General features: G+C 38.3%; 1 protein-coding gene and 1 pseudogene across 5 annotated transcripts in view; one reads left to right on the top strand and one right to left on the bottom strand.

Annotated features, from left to right (window-relative positions):
* ARNT (aryl hydrocarbon receptor nuclear translocator) overlaps window positions 1-16,027 on the top strand; it is a 54,423-nt gene that overhangs the window by 34,138 nt on the left and 4,258 nt on the right. For all 5 annotated transcript variants that reach the window (XM_033092651.1, XM_033092649.1, XM_033092647.1 and 2 more), the window contains 12 exons: window positions 1,026-1,128; window positions 2,616-2,681; window positions 3,081-3,166; window positions 4,976-5,052; window positions 5,738-5,872; window positions 9,093-9,167; window positions 11,521-11,672; window positions 14,233-14,343; window positions 14,501-14,576; window positions 14,729-14,852; window positions 15,045-15,147; window positions 15,512-15,659. In XM_033092651.1, the coding sequence (XP_032948542.1) occupies window positions 1,026-1,128; window positions 2,616-2,681; window positions 3,081-3,166; window positions 4,976-5,052; window positions 5,738-5,872; window positions 9,093-9,167; window positions 11,521-11,672; window positions 14,233-14,343; window positions 14,501-14,576; window positions 14,729-14,852; window positions 15,045-15,147; window positions 15,512-15,659 (1,256 nt within the window). The remainder of the gene's footprint in view (window positions 1-1,025; window positions 1,129-2,615; window positions 2,682-3,080; window positions 3,167-4,975; window positions 5,053-5,737; window positions 5,873-9,092; window positions 9,168-11,520; window positions 11,673-14,232; window positions 14,344-14,500; window positions 14,577-14,728; window positions 14,853-15,044; window positions 15,148-15,511; window positions 15,660-16,027) is intronic.
* On the bottom strand, window positions 8,453-8,874 carry LOC117014591 (protein CEBPZOS-like; annotated as a pseudogene).

Here is a 16,027-nt window from a genome sequence, read left to right as displayed (position 1 = left end):
GACTGTAGCTCATCCTTAGGAAATGTTTCAGTAGTGACAATGCTCATTAAAAGTTTCCTTTAATCTTAATGTAAATAAACTAGTAAAAGCCAAATCTATGATAAACTTTTTTTTCCATTCTGAAAGAAGTAAATTATCCATGTTTCTGTCTCATTTGTATGGGTAATTACCTGGTATTTTTTCTCCCCACTTGTGCTCAGCTTTGTACTAGGTTCTCTGAAAATAGATTTTTATTTTAGAGGGGAATGATTGTTAGTCTGTGTATAAGGGTTTTTTCTGTATCTGTACTATTTTTCTGTCTTGTTTTTTTGGTTTTGGATCCCCCGACCCCACCCCCCCACCATTTTAATGCTATTCAGTCCCTTTGCCAGAGTTTTGCTAAAGAAACAAGGCACATCTGCTTCTAAGCAACTCTGGAAAAAAAATTAAAGTGGAAGCAGATCAAAACTGGTAATTAAAATAAAATGCAGGAAAGTCCATTATGGCTATATTAATGTTGGCATTTAGTATTCCCCTCTTTCATGTTTTTGATGGATTTCATTTTTCTAGTTCTTTTCCCCCAAAAGTTGCCATTGGCTTCTATATAATATAAAATTTTGGCTTAAGATAGATATGTGTTTCTGTAGCTTATAAAATTATGTTTTTAAATCAGAGACATTCACTCAGTGTGTATGTATCTTTGTGTCTTTGTGTCTGTGCCTGTGTGTACACACACAGCATGCATGTGTGCATGCATTTGTATAAAATAATAAGACCCAAGATTATAGCCTTGCCTCCACTCCTAACCTTCTCTTGCACAGGGTTATTTCCAGTGCTACCTTTGAAGTTAAGAGTAAGATTTATTGATGTGAATTGAGGTATTTTAGGCTTAAAAAAAATCCATTCCTTGCTTGGCCTGTTCTGTGATAAGCAAGGAGCTCGGAGGGCACAAATAGGCTCCTTACTTCTCTTTGCCTTCAGTATCTTTCCCCCTCATCCCCATGCATGTGAATGTACTCCAGACTGCTCTTCACATTCTTCTGCAGGGCGTATCCTTGATCTGAAAACGGGAACAGTGAAAAAGGAAGGTCAGCAGTCTTCCATGAGGATGTGTATGGGCTCAAGGAGATCGTTCATTTGCCGTATGAGGTGAGTGTCAAGCTGAAGGTTGTGCTTTGACATAGGAAGAGTTAAGAGCTGAGTGTCAGAGGAGTTAAACTCTTAAATCCAAACTCCAGTTGGATTAACTTGAACTCTCAAGACCCACATGGGTTGTAACACAGAATAAAGTGTTTGATAAGGGAACATTGACTGGACTCCTGTGCCAGATATGGTAGGTGCTTTATGACTGTCATCTCACTTCTCACAACTGCCCAATAGGGTAGAATTCAGGGTTACTATTTTGCTGATTAAAAAACAGACGAAAGCAATTAACTTCCCAGGATTACACAGATAATGTCTGAGACAGGATTTTATTTTAATCCATAGTAGTCAGACTCCAAAACCTGTATTTTTTTCTCAGTATATCATGAGACATCATCCTGTACTCAGACCACTTCTGCCTTTTTCTTTTCCTTTGGTAGAAATTTGAGACTTATGTCTTTCAGTTAGTCTTTAGTGTTTATAAATACTATACTATAAATACTATATGTTTTAGGATTCTGAAGAAAGGATAGTGCTTTCTACACAGGTAGAAAAGACATCTCTTAAAGTCATGAAAGAAAGTTCAGATTGGATAATGGAAATTGACTACATTGTACTGAGCAGATGCTTATTAGAAGTGATCAATAGGATGTTAAGAAAGGTTTCTTGGGAGAGTTGCAAAATTGAATTGTAGCTCTGGTTTAGAGTAGCTTCAGGCCCATACTACTGGCCACTTACTATCTTCTGAGATCAGGACCAGATTAAATGACTACTTTGTGTTTTGATTTCATCATCTAATATCATGAGTTACATTAATACCAACTTCATAAAGTTAGGATTAGATGAATAAATATCCGTAAAGATGCTTAGGGTAGTGCATGGCACATATTAAGTTCTGTGTAAGTTTTATCTATTATTATTAACTTAAAGAAATGAGAGGAAGAAAGTAGAGAAGATGGGGTAAAGTGTCCCAATATGTGGACATGGCTAATGGAAAGACACAGGCAGGAGCAAGATAAATAATAACGAAATGTAGCAAATAGATTGGGCTGTGGTATAGAGTCGGCAAACCACAGCTCTTAATTTGTAAATAAAGCTTTATTGGAACATAACCACGCCCATTTGTTTACATATTGTCCATGGCTGCTTTCATGCTATAAAAAAAGCAGAGTTGACTAGTTGCAACAGATTGTATGGCCCACAAAGCTGAAAATGTCTGCTGTCTGGTCCTTTACAGAAGAACCGTACTGACCCCTGATGTAGAGAATCTCTGCCCTTCAAAGAGCATGCAGAACATTTTGACTTCAAATTCAAGGACAGTTACAAGTTTTAGAAATTTCAAACCTGACCTCTTGATTCTTCTTTGTTAGGAGCGTTGTTACTAAATTTCTGTGTCTAGTTGTACCCAGAGCCTGTTATCTGGCTGCTAACAGATGGTAAGTTCTTTGATATTGCAGCTTAATTGCTTTTCATCTCTCTGTTCATTGAAACAGGTGTGGCAGTAGCTCTGTAGACCCGGTCTCCATGAACAGACTAAGCTTTGTGAGGAACAGATGCAGGTGAGAGCCTGAGCAGTGGAAAAGCAGAGATTGTCCCGTCTTTGCCTCTCTTACTATAGTACTTCCTTCCGCAGCCCCCCCCCCCCCCACTCCCTCACTTCCCGGTTAGTTTTTTTCTGGCAATATTTTCCTGAACTTCTAAAACTTCTTTTGCTTACCCTGTTTAAGGAAGTTGCCCTATCACTTTACCTACTTTCTTCCTGCTATCGTACCTTTAAGTTGCTTTAGCTTGGCAGGGGTCAAAAATATGATGGTCGCTTTTGGGTGGGAAAGATCCAAGTACAGGTATCCTGTTTTCTAAATACCCAAGAGCCTGAAGTTAAAGGCTCTAAGTCACTGTTGCCTTTGATGTATTACTAGGTGAGTAGGGTTTTCTCCTCACACCTGTAATTCTTCTAGGAACGGACTTGGCTCTGTGAAGGATGGGGAACCGCACTTCGTGGTGGTCCACTGCACAGGCTACATCAAAGCCTGGCCCCCCGCAGGTAGGAAAGTTAGACAGTGATTTCTCCCTTGGTGCAGCAGGCACCTCACAGGCCAGGAAAGTTTGCTGACATTTATCATGTGTACCTGGTATATGAAATGCACTTTGGTATAAATTGTAAGAAAATAGGAAAGGAAAAGTAGACCCCTTTCCTTCCCTTAAGGAGCGTATAGACCAGTTGAGGAGATGGATCACCCAGACTTGAAAATGACTCAGTGTTGGCTGTGTCACAGAATGGTTCATAATAATGTGTACAGAAGACCTATGTTCTAAGTATTTGTGTATAAAGAAACAGTTGGCATTGAATACAGTTAACTTGGAAAAGCTTTCTAAAGTAGGGAGAAGGGGGAAATGGCTTGATTGTAGTAACTTATAAAGGGAATATTCTCTGCAAAGGCAATCAGGATTAAATCAGGATGTGATTAGTTTTACCAGAACTTGAAGTCAAAGGGGGAATGTGAGAAAGGTGGTTGGGGTGGCAGGATCAGCCTTTTAAACTGGCTTGTTAGATTTTCCAAATCTTAGCAATCTATTACTTCCCTGCTATGTATAATTTGGAAGTGGGTGTTTTAGGGAGACTAAAACTAAGAGAAAAGAGAGGCAACATGGTGTATTTTGGTAAGAGATTTGGAATTGGAAAATCCTGAGTTTGATTCTGGCATTGTTATTTACTAGTGGTATGTCCTTGAGTAAATTGCCTGACCTTTATAAAAATACCTCAGTTTTCTTATCTGTAGTTTGGAGATAATATATCCCATAGAGCGTTATTATGACGATTAGATTTAATGTAAGAAAAGTGCCTAGCCCCGTGCCTGGCATATGGTAGGCGCCCAATAAATGGTAGTTAAATGTAATTAGTTTTAAGGACAATAGCATTAGGACATTTTAGTTTGTATACTGTATAAATAAATCATATACTTGAGGTATACATGATCTTTTATACTTCTGTATAGCTCTCAAAGAAATACTATTTTTCTTGGTAAAAAGAAGAGAACTATGAATAGTAGAGTGTAAATGTAACCTTCTTCCCTTTCCATATAAAACATTGAAACTTTGGCTTCTCTCTTTTCCAAAGGACATAAATGACTATTGGTGTTTGATATAATTTCATTTTGGTTGTTGGCTTGCTTTAAAAGTCATGGGTTGGGCAAGACATTTGTTCTCTTCCTATGACCTGGTCACAGAATGAATGGCTGCCTTCATATGTGTTTGGTTTGGCCAGCATAATTTTTAGAATATGTACTTTGGGTAGGACCTGTACTCTGCAGTTTATTACAGTTAATATGGGTAAAATAAATGAATTAATATATATAAATACTTAAAACAGTACCTGCCATATATGGTAAATTCTATGTAGTTGTTTTTTACCTTTATTCTTTTTTTAAAAAATTATAATTGACATACAATATCATATTAGTTCTATGTGTACAATATAGTGATGCAACATTTATATACCATAGAACTGATCATCATGATAAGTCTAGTTGCTGTGCAGTTATTACAATGTTATTAACTATATACCCTATGCTGTACAATGCATCCCCGTGACTTATTTATTTTATACCTGGGAATTTGTACCTCAATCCCCTTTATTTTTTTTGCCCACCCCTCTACCCCCTCCCTTCTGGAGGCCATCGATGGTTTATGCTCTGTATCAATGAGTACTTTTATTCTTCTCTTTCAGCACCCCTTATTGTGTTACATCTAGCTTCTTCATACATCCATGTATTTTAAATCATTACTTATCTGACTTTTGAAGGCAGTTGAGTTTGAGATCCTTGTTAAACCTTTTAACTTCACCTTCCTGAAGGTGTCTCCCTCCCAGATGACGACCCAGAGGCTGGCCAGGGGAGCAAGTTCTGCCTGGTGGCCATTGGCAGACTGCAGGCAAGTATGAATTTCTCACACTTATATCATCCCTTTTCAGTAAGAAGAAATCTCCGTCAGGACTTTCATGTTATTTTTCTCTCTGACTACAAAGGAAGAATTCTATACAGTTCCAAATATTTGGAGGATTATGGCATTCATAGTTAATATTACTTCTCTTGGATTTAGCAGAAACTGAAAAGGATGAGAGGGAGGGAAATCTGTTCCCCTTATTTTTTATATATTTAGCTTTACAATGCTGAATTTTTTATTTCCAACTAATTTCTTTTGCTCCTGTACAAGAGAAGAAAGTTTTTTCATTTTATCCTTCCATGACTAACAATAAAGAAGTGGAGTTATTTTGATTCTTCTCATAAAAATAGATAAGCGTCTTGGTTACTTGGGATTATAATTTTCCAATCTGAGTAATGAACATGGCCTAGCTAAATGGAAGTAGGTGGGTTTGGGGTTGAATGAATTTTTATCTTTCTTTACAAGGTTGGTAAAGAGTACGTGTGTGGGAGTGGGGCTAGGCCTGTGCCCTCTCTGGTTGTGATTGTCTTTTTTCCTTCCTGAATGGGGTGTGAAAGTTTTGAAATTCCTAAAATGGGGAGCCTCATGTCTATGTCAGTGACCGTGAGGAGGTGGGAAATACATCTGTGAAGAATGGTGTCATTTTGCCTCATTTTTGTCTCTTTACTCTCAGGTAACTAGTTCTCCCAACTGCACAGACATGAGTAATGTTTGTCAACCAACAGAGTTCATCTCTCGACACAACATTGAGGGCACGTTCACCTTTGTGGATCACCGCTGTGTGGCTACTGTTGGCTACCAACCGCAGGTGAGAGCTGCAGCTGTTCAACCACTCATCGCGGGCCTCTCATTTGCCCTCGGCTGTGCTGAGAGTATTCAGTCATGTCATTCTAGAGACAGCCAAACATACCAGCCCTAGCTCAGAAAAAGAGACGATCCTATTCTGTCAGCAGCTAAATTTATTCTCAGAGTCTTACCAAGGCTAGCATCCGATCTAGAAAAATATGGTGTGTGAAACCAGGTGGGAGCAGCAGGTATGAATACATATTTATTTTTTGTTACTGATATTAATGCAGATGACAGTGATACAAAAGTGCTCATTTTAATTAAGTTACAGTGCTATGGCCACCTTTCGATAATTCATGTAATCAATCACCTAGATGCATAGTAACCCACAAGTAAGTTGTTAGGATTTTATTTAGATTTCTCATTTAGCAGACCTGGTAACTATACCTTAGTTGAGAAATAAGTCATTATGTCAACATTCAAAACAACAGTGGCCAGAAGGGAGTTCTGGCTATGGTTGTATGAAGAGGTTGGTGAAAACGAGGTATTGGAAAAGGAGAACAAAGTTGGAGGATTTGCACCACCTGACTCAATACCTATTATAAAGCTATTGTTATCAAGACACTGTGGTATTGGTGTAAGGATAGGTACATAGATCAATAGACCAGACTAGAGTCTGTTCTCACATTTATTGTCAACCTACTTTTTTTTTTTTTTTTAAGATTTTATTGGGGAAGGGGAACAGGAATTTATTGGGGAACAGTGTGTACTTCCAGGACTTTTTTCCAAGTCAAGTTGTTGTCCTTTCAATCTTAGTTGTGGAGGGTGCTGTTCAGCTTCAAGTTGTTGTCCTTTCAGTCTTAGTTGTGGAGGGCGCAGCTCAGCTCCAGGTCCAGTTGCCGTTGCTAGTTGCAGGGGGCGCTGCCCACCATCCCTTGCAGGAGTCGAGGAATTGAACCGGCAACCTGGCGGTTGAGAGGACACACTTCAACCAACTGAGCCATCCGGGAGCTCAGCGGCAGCTCAGCTCAAGGTGCCATGTTCAATCTTAGTTGCAGGGGGTGCTGCCCACCATCCCTTGCGGGACTCGAGGAGTTGAACCAGCAACCTTGTGGTTGAGAGCCCACTGGCCCATGTGGGAATCAAACCGGCGGCCTTTGGAGTTAGGAGCACAGAGCTCCAACCGCCTGAGCCACCGGGCTGGCCCCCTATGGTCAACCTATTATCAACAAAAATGCCAAGTCAATTCAGTGGGGAAAAAAAAAATCTTTCAAACAAATGGTGATAGAACAATTGGATACAAAAAAAAAGAAAGAACTTAGACTTTTACCTCCTACCACACGCAAAAATCAACTCAAAGATGTAAATGTGTAAGAGCAAAAGTTATAAAACTTCTAGGAGAATATCTTTGTGATCTTGAGTTAGGCAGAGATCACTTGTATGACACTAAAAGCATGATTCAGAAAAGAAAAAAATGATAAGTTGGATTTTATCAAAATTAAAATTTGCCCTCTTAAAAGGGCATTAAGAAAATTAAAACACAAGTCACAAACTGGGAGAAAACATTTGCAAATCATATATATGAAAAAGGATTTGTGTCCAGAATATATAAAGAGCTGTCACAACTCATTAAGACAAACATCCAGTAAAAACAAAAAGGTACAAGAGTTGAGTAGACATTTCATCGAAGAAGAAATGTGAAGGCACATAAAAATATGCCCATCACCATTAGTCATTATGAAAGTGCAAAGTGAGACCACTATACATTATGCCCTCTAGAATGGCTAGATTAGGAAGTGTTCTCAATGTTAGCTCAATTTTAAAAATTAAATTAAAAACTTTTTTAAGTTTTAGCAAGAACGTGGTGAAACTAGAAGCATCATACATTGTTGACAGACATGTAAAATGGCATAGCCACTTTAAAAGCATTTTGACAGTTTCTTAAAGTGTTAAACATACACTTACCCCACAACCTAGCAATTCCACTCCTAGGTATTTACCCAAGAGAAATGAAAACATTTGTTCACTTAAGATGTATACACAGATATTCACAGCTATAATATTCATAATAACCAAAAAGTTAAAAGTCTAATTCATTAACTAGTGAATAGTTACACAAACGGTGGTATGTCCATGTTAGAATACTGCTGAGCAATAAAAAGGAATAGACTATTGATACATGCAATATACAAAAATGAATTTCAAAAAAATTTTGTTAGAGAAGCCAGACATAAAAGGCTATATATATTTTGACTCCATTTATATGAAATTTCTAGAAAAGGCAAAACTAAAGAAGCAGAAAGCAGATTTGTGGTTGGCTAGGGGATTGGGAACAGGCATTGACTATAAACGTGCACAAGGGAACTTCTGGGGGCAGTGGACATGTTTTTTTCTTTTGTTTTTTAGGAGAACCACTTTATTTTGAGTAGTATAAACAAAACTTTATTTTAACAATAAGCATAACCTCCCATCAATTTCTTCACAGTTAGTCCAAAGAACAAAACCTTTGGCTTAATTAGAATTTACATTTTGTCTTAAATATTCCAGAATCCATCCATGTCAACTTTGGGATTTTAATCTTGCCTGATACTATGAAATAGGATAAACCTTGAATATTAGCCAAATTCCTAACTTTTGCTGTTCAACCATTTTTCGTGATCTTGCTCTCTGATTCTGTACATTCCAGAATATTTAATAGATTTGTAATATAAACTTCCAAGATAAAGGGAAATTTCTTGCTCATTGTTTGCCTGAAATCTTGGCTTGCATTCATCTTATTAAACAAACCATATGCTCCAAATATGCCCACAGATTTCAGCAACTAAATGTCCTTTAAAGATCTTCTTTGCCAGTGGTTCCATGGTACGGGCCATCCCAAGTCATGCGCATGCGCGGCTGCCGCAATGGATATGGTCTAAAACTGGACTGTAGTGATGGTTGCACAACTGTACACATTTACCATAGATCATCAAATTGTACACGTAGGACGACTGGATTATGTGTGTAAATCTGTACATGCAGTTAAAATAAACACCCAATATTCTGAAAATGAAAAACGCTTTGGCGGCTAGTTGCTTAGCAGATTCCATCTTTTGTTTCTGTCCTTTTTTTTTTTTTTTCCTCCACACTTACTATAATTCTAGGATAAAGACAGGAGAAATGAAACCCAAGTGCCTTGTAATGGGCCAGGAAAGTTAGATGCTCATCAAAGTGTTAATCTTCCTCTCCTTTGTCCCTTTTAGGAACTCTTAGGAAAGAACATTGTAGAGTTCTGTCATCCTGAAGACCAGCAGCTTCTAAGAGACAGCTTCCAACAGGTGACTTTTTTTCCTGGTTTGGGTCCAAATAATATTTTTATCTAATATCTATTATCACATTCATTCCACGAATACTTACTGACAACTGATGAATCAAGGACTCGTGGCAGGCAGTGCGATTTTACATTCTTTAGTACTTAATCTGTATTTTTAAGGAACAGAGAAGGACCAATACTATGAGACTCAATAATTTCCGAGGTTTTTTTGTTTGGCTTTGGCTGCTCACTGTCTTGACTCTAACTAGCTGCATCCAAGGGACTGTCTTTAAAGTATTAGATTGGTGCAAAAGTAATTGCGGTTTTTGCAATTTTAACCTTTTAAACCGCAATTACTTTTGCACCAACCTAATATTTAAAATATTCTAGGCTTCACTGACCTGTGGGTAGCAGTAGAAAAATTCATTTTACAGTTCCTTTATAGATAAATGAGAGTTGACTCTTCACTGTAAGCTGACTCTCTTAATTGTAATTTTCAGGCCTATATCCTGAAAATGTCTGGTGAATTAGGTAGCCGTTCTTACTTTATATTAGACCAGTTAATTTTCCTCTTTATGACTCAGTAGTGTCCTCCCTGATACAATGGGTATAATAACAGTACTTAAATTCAGAGGGTTCTTGGGAAGATTAAATGAGGTAATGCATTGTAGCACACGGCCCAACTTCTAGAGGAGATCAGACAATGGCAATTAGAAGTCTCTGTCCCCTGAGTCCTCTTGTCCAGCGTCACAGTTCCATCCACTCTGCTGCAGCTCACAGAAGGATCCTGTTTCATGTATTTGTAATCTCGAGATAGACTATTCGGACTTGTGTTGACACCATTCAAAGCTAAGGACATGGACCTTCAGTAGTGTGAGAAGATATTGTAGGGTATATTTTAAATCCACGAAATTTATAATTCTGACACTTTGGGCCACAGAGTATCATTTTATCACTTCTGGAAAATGTTGATTCCAAGAAGCTTTAATGGCCACGTATACACTCCGTAATCTCAAGATGATTAGATTCTGACACCGGCTTGCTGCTGTGATTTTACAGTACACAAGTGAAGGTGCTTTTTAACATGCAGTTTATAGTCACTTAGTTGCTGCTTTCCAGATTTTGATGTTTCTTAAGTCTAGATGGATTTATATTTCTTTTTGCTTTTCATTACATAAATTTAGTTATTCCAATGAAAATTATTTTCTTTTTTCACCCTCCATTTTGGTTACTTCAGTGCTTCGTTTCACACTTGATTTGTAAAAGCTATTTATATATATATTTATATATTATATGTATACTTATATATTATATATAAACATATAGTTATTTATACGTATATATTTAAAACATGCCATTTTTGTATTGCTAACTGAAGTATGTCCCATTTTCTTCTATTGTTATTTCTTTGTCAGATTGTAACATCAGCAGTAACTGCCTAAACACAAATGTTATCACTTACTTTTTCTTAAAAAACAATTTAAAATGTAGATATTTTGAAGTACTGGGCTTATACTTCTTTGGAATAGATATGTATAGCAATAAGCAGGTTTTCAAACCCAGTACCTAATTTGTGTTACAAATGTAATTATATTCATCGTGTTTATGTTATACATTGAGTACATGGGAGTATTAAAGACTACTATTGTTTAAATGCAAATGTTTATATCACATTTCTTTTTTATCATATTAAATAAATATTTATATTCTTAAAAAAAAAAAGAAAAAGCACAAAGCCCAGTGGTTGACATATAGTAACTACAAAATTAACGTTAGCTGCTAATATTACTTTTTCTTTATTGTTAGAGAGGGAGGGTCAGAAGATTATTTCCTATGCCATGAGACTAGGAACTAAAATAATCTAAAATTAATTTCTTTGAAAAAACTAAAGCAAAATGAGACTAAGGTCAACTTAGTTTTATTTACAGAAACCGCCATGGGTGCTATGAAAACAAATTCTCGGGTTTGAGGGAAAAAGCTAAGATTAAGGAGCAGTGTGTGAGCTATATTCAGTATCATTAAACTTAAAAATTCCTGGTATAGACTGTAAAGCTAGATCAGCAGTCTTTAAGGGGCTTTCCAAGGGAAGTGGGGAAACACACAGTCTTTACGCTCCTGGAAATAATTGTTATTCTTGTTTGACTAGAGTGGTAAGATAGCTTGGGACTCTGGGAAGAAACATGGTAAATATGTTTTTTTACCATGTCCTCATTACTATGTCCTCATTATTTAGTTTTCACTCATGTTGTTTTGTTAGTAACATTAAAAGAGGACAGTGACACAAGAATCCTAGGGTTGTAGAAGTGGGAATTGTATTTATTTTTAATTTTCTAAAAAAATTTTTTGTGGATTTCACTGATAGCATGAAAACTTTTCAGGTGGTGAAATTAAAAGGCCAGGTGCTGTCTGTCATGTTCCGGTTCCGGTCTAAGAACAGAGAATGGCTATGGATGAGAACCAGCTCCTTTACTTTCCAAAACCCTTACTCAGATGAAATTGAGTACATCATCTGTACCAACACCAATGTGAAGTATGTACCACAAAGGCCTTTCCCAGCGGTGGGGTTTCTCCTGGGCCCGGTCTGCTCAGCCTTAGCAGGCTACCTCCTTCTTGTCTCCTTTTCTAGTAGTAAACACCATTAGTTTGAAGTGCCTCTTCTTCCGACTTCTTATAATTTGGGTAGTTCGTCCCAGTAGAACTTATTTTAACAAACGTTAGTTTAGAGACTACTAGGTTCTGAATGTGAAGGGTTTGTATATCAATTTATGTTTCAACCCTTTCTAGAAAGGATTTTGTTTTGTTTACCAGTTTATTGCTCTGGTCTGGCAGGATTTTTCTATAGAGCAGGTGTCTGCAAACTCTGTATAAAAGCCCAGATGGTAAGTGTTTTAGCTTTGTGGGGCGTATGGTCACTATTGCAACTACTCAACTCTGCTGTTACAGCATGAAAACAGTCTTAGTCAAATAAAATGAACAAAAATGTCTGTGTTCCAACAGACTTTTATTTACAAAAACAGGCGATGGACTGGCTTTGTCCCATGGACCATAGTTTGCTTTAGAGCAAAGCTCTCCACTCTTTCGTTAGTGTCTATTCCTCTCTGTTCCTTCATTTCTTTCTGTTTGAGCTTGCTTTCTCAGCTTTGTAAAAAACAATTTTATTGAGATCGATTTCACATACCATACAGTTCACCCATTTAAAGCATACGTTTTTTTAAGTGTGTCCCCGGGTTGTGCCAACTGTTAACCACAGTCTAATTCCAGTACATGCTCATATCCCCAAAAGAAATCCTGTACCCCAAGCCATATAGAACAGCTGACCTACTCTGTCTCTGTAGATTTGCCTGTTCTTGCTAGACATTTCATATAAATGGAATCATACAATACATGGTTCCTTTGTGACTGGCCTCTTTTACTTAGGATAATGTTTTAAGGCTCATCCATGTTGTAGCATGTATCTGTACTTCGTTCTTTTTTTTGCCGAATAATATTCCTTTGTATGGCTGTACACATTTTGTTTATCCCTGCATCAGTTGACGGATATTGAGTCGCTTCACTTTTCGGCTATTGAGAATGCTGCCACGAGTTTTTGCATATTCAGATATGATTTTATTCTCCTGGGAACATCCCTGGGTCACGTGGTAACTCTGTATGTAATCTTTTGAGGAACTGCCAAACTTTTCCAAAGCTGCTCCAAAATGTAGTTTTACACTCTTGTCAGCAGTGTATGAGAGTGACAGTTTCTCCACGTTCTTGCTGTCTTTTTTATTGTACCTGTCCCAGTGAGTGTCAAGTGGCTTCCTTCCCATTTAATCTGTCTGTAGGATTGGCTTTAAACCCACCTCTTGAAGATCTGATTATAAGGAATTAGCTAGTGTGAGTAGTAGCTGGCGATAACACTGGATCTGTATCCTTCAAATCAGTTTTTCGGGTTTGTAAAGTTTAATTCTCTGCTAATTAGTGTAACAGTGGATTAGATTAGAAATTTTTATCAACTTAGGACTCAGGTATATGATCACAATCATTGTAGATTTTTGTTTTTGCATCTTTATATTACAGAACAAATAGTATTTTGCGCTTCCATCTTGTTTAAATTTTGAAATCTTTTTAACAACTTGTTTCTGCAACCCAGGTGTTCAGTAGATGATTGGGTAAAGATGAGGTACATACATACAATGGAATATTGCTCAGCCATAAGAAAGATGGAATATTGCCACTTGCAGCAACATGGATGGATCTGGAGATGGTTATGCTAAGCGAAATAAGTCAAGCAGAAAAAGTTGAGAACCATATGATTTCACTCATATGTGGCATATAAAACTGAAAGCAACAAATGAACAAGACAAAAACTCATAGACACAGCAACAGTTTAGTTTAGTGGATACCAGACAGAAAGGGAGGAGGTAGAAAAGGGTAAATAAAGGGTGACAAATATATGGTGATGGAAGGAGATTTGACTTTGGGTGGTGAAAACACAATGCAATATATAGAATGCGTTATAGAATTATACACTTGAAACCTATATAATTTTATTAACCAATGTCACCAATAAACTTAATAGAAAAGAAAAAAAAAGAACTTGTTTCAGGAAATAATGGCTTTCTCCATTTTTACATAGAATTTTCCCTGCCACAATTAATTTTAATTAATTGTTAATGTTTTAAATAAATATTCTTTATAGAAAATTTGGGAAGTTTAAAAGCTATAAGAGAAGGAAAGAAATTCTCACTCTTCAAAAATACCTCTTTTAATGTGTCAGTATGTACGCTTTCAGTTTTTTTACTTAGACTTTTTAAAAACACTGTATATGGACATGCAGGCATAGTTATACACACGTCCACAACAACTAGGTATTGAATACCTAAGAGGAGTTAGAACCCAAACAGATGAACGCATGTGCCATAGGACAGTTTTTTCTGGACCATGTTGTCCACAGTGTGAATTGTGTGTTGAATCTGAGGTCTTAGGTTACCTTTAGGGTTGGACTTGAAAGAGGAATTTATTAGTGATTGCCCTACCTATAGGGGAACATATAGAGCTTCCTGTACATTATCCCCCTTCCCCCACCATTTGGTCTCCTTTCCATTTCCCAGGAACTCCAGCCAGGAACCACGACCTACACTGTCCAGCACAATCCAGAGGCCGCAGCTCGGTCCCACAGCTAATTTACCCCTGGAGATGGGCTCAGGGCAGCTGGCACCCAGGTGAGAAGGGGCGGAAGAATCACTTATTGAGTACTGACTAGCCAGGGCATGGCTGTCTGCAGTCCCACTTTTCTGTTGTTTATTTTTCAAAGGCCCTTTCCCTAGAATCTTTTTGAGAATCTTCCTGTTTCTCTCCTCACTGGCCTTTGACATACAGGCAGCAACAGCCGCAGCAAACGGACTTGGATGTGGTACCAGGAAGAGATGGACTGGCCAGCTACAGTCATTCCCAGGTGAGTGTGTATTCTTGGAAGAGGATGGTGAGCATTTCCTTAAGAAATGTCCCCCAGTGCCAATCAGAGTGTATGTATCATTATATGGACTTGAGGTTATTGACCTGTCATGTTAAACCTTCCGTGATTATTTCTATCATTGGATTCCACAGGTGTCTGTTCAGCCTGTGACAACCACAGGGCCAGAACACAGCAAGTCCCTCGAGAAGTCAGATGGTCTGTTTGCCCAGGATAGAGATCCACGATTTTCAGAAATCTACTCCAACATCAATGCAGGTATGTTTCTTCCTCACTCTCCTTTTAAATTCTCATTTCGATCATTGACTGATGGGCCTGCTGCAGCCCAATCAGTAGTCTTCCAACATATTTCCACATAATCGTAATACCTCCTGAGTAAATAGGAACTTGCTGAACTCATATACTACAGCCCCTTGACCGGCCCTCCCCCCCGCTCCTTTTGGTCTGCAGATCAGAGTAAAGGCCTCTCCTCCAGCACTGTCCCTGCCACCCAACAGCTATTCTCCCAGGGCAGCACATTCCCTCCTACCCCCCGGCCGGCAGAGAATTTCAGGTGAGCCCCATATGTGTGTGCTGCTTGACAGGGCAACTGAGGGATTCAGTTGCTGAATCCAGGTTTTATTCTTGCCTACAAAGCAGTGGAACTTGCAGGGCCTAGGATGAGACAAGCTGTTTTTCTTCCTCCTGTCCTATTGCCACATCTGTCCTGTTGCCATGCTCCAGGTTCCATCTCTGTGTGTCCCAATGAGTGTGTGACTGTCAGTCTTCCTCGTTTTCTCCAAATTCTGCTATCAAGTTTTCCTGAACCCCCGGGAAGTCAAGGGAACCTAAGGAGAGTGCTAGATTGGCCTGTGTTCCTAGAGTCTGTGATAAACGCGTCCTTTTAATCCTTTACCTTACTGTTTGTTCACTCCTAGAAATAGTGCTCTGGCACCTCCTGTAACCATCGTCCAGCCACCAGCCTCTGCAGGGCAGATGTTGGCCCAGATTTCCCGCCACTCCAACCCCACCCAGGGAGCAGCCCCAACGTGGACCCCTAGCACCCGCCCAGGCTTCTCTGCCCAGGTAAAGTTTCTCATCTCTCTCTCGCCTGTGTATTGTTTTTTGTTTGATTGGTTGGACTTTTTTCCGTATGTGAAGTTATTCTTGTCTATCTTAGGCACCTTCTCCTCAGCCTCGACTGCCTGCTTTCCAGTTTTTTCTTTGTGGGGAGCAACTAGATAAAAATCTCAAAGTCTATGGTCTTCACATGTTCACTTCAAATTAGATTGCTCACACAGAACATCTAGAACAGGTTCAATTTTCAGATTTGTTTTGGAGTAAATTTAAAGAAGTTTCCACTTTTGTTAGGACTACAAAATACAGGAACAAAAGAAAATTAATTAGGAATTTATGCATAGTAGTGTCTGTTTACAAAATATATATGTGTTGAA

The sequence above is a fragment of the Rhinolophus ferrumequinum genome, chromosome 22 (assembly GCF_004115265.2).
Source record: "Rhinolophus ferrumequinum isolate MPI-CBG mRhiFer1 chromosome 22, mRhiFer1_v1.p, whole genome shotgun sequence".
Taxonomy (NCBI): domain Eukaryota; kingdom Metazoa; phylum Chordata; class Mammalia; order Chiroptera; family Rhinolophidae; genus Rhinolophus; species Rhinolophus ferrumequinum.
The sequence above is the reverse complement of the archived record's forward strand: the minus strand, read 5'-3'. Positions and strand labels throughout refer to the sequence as shown.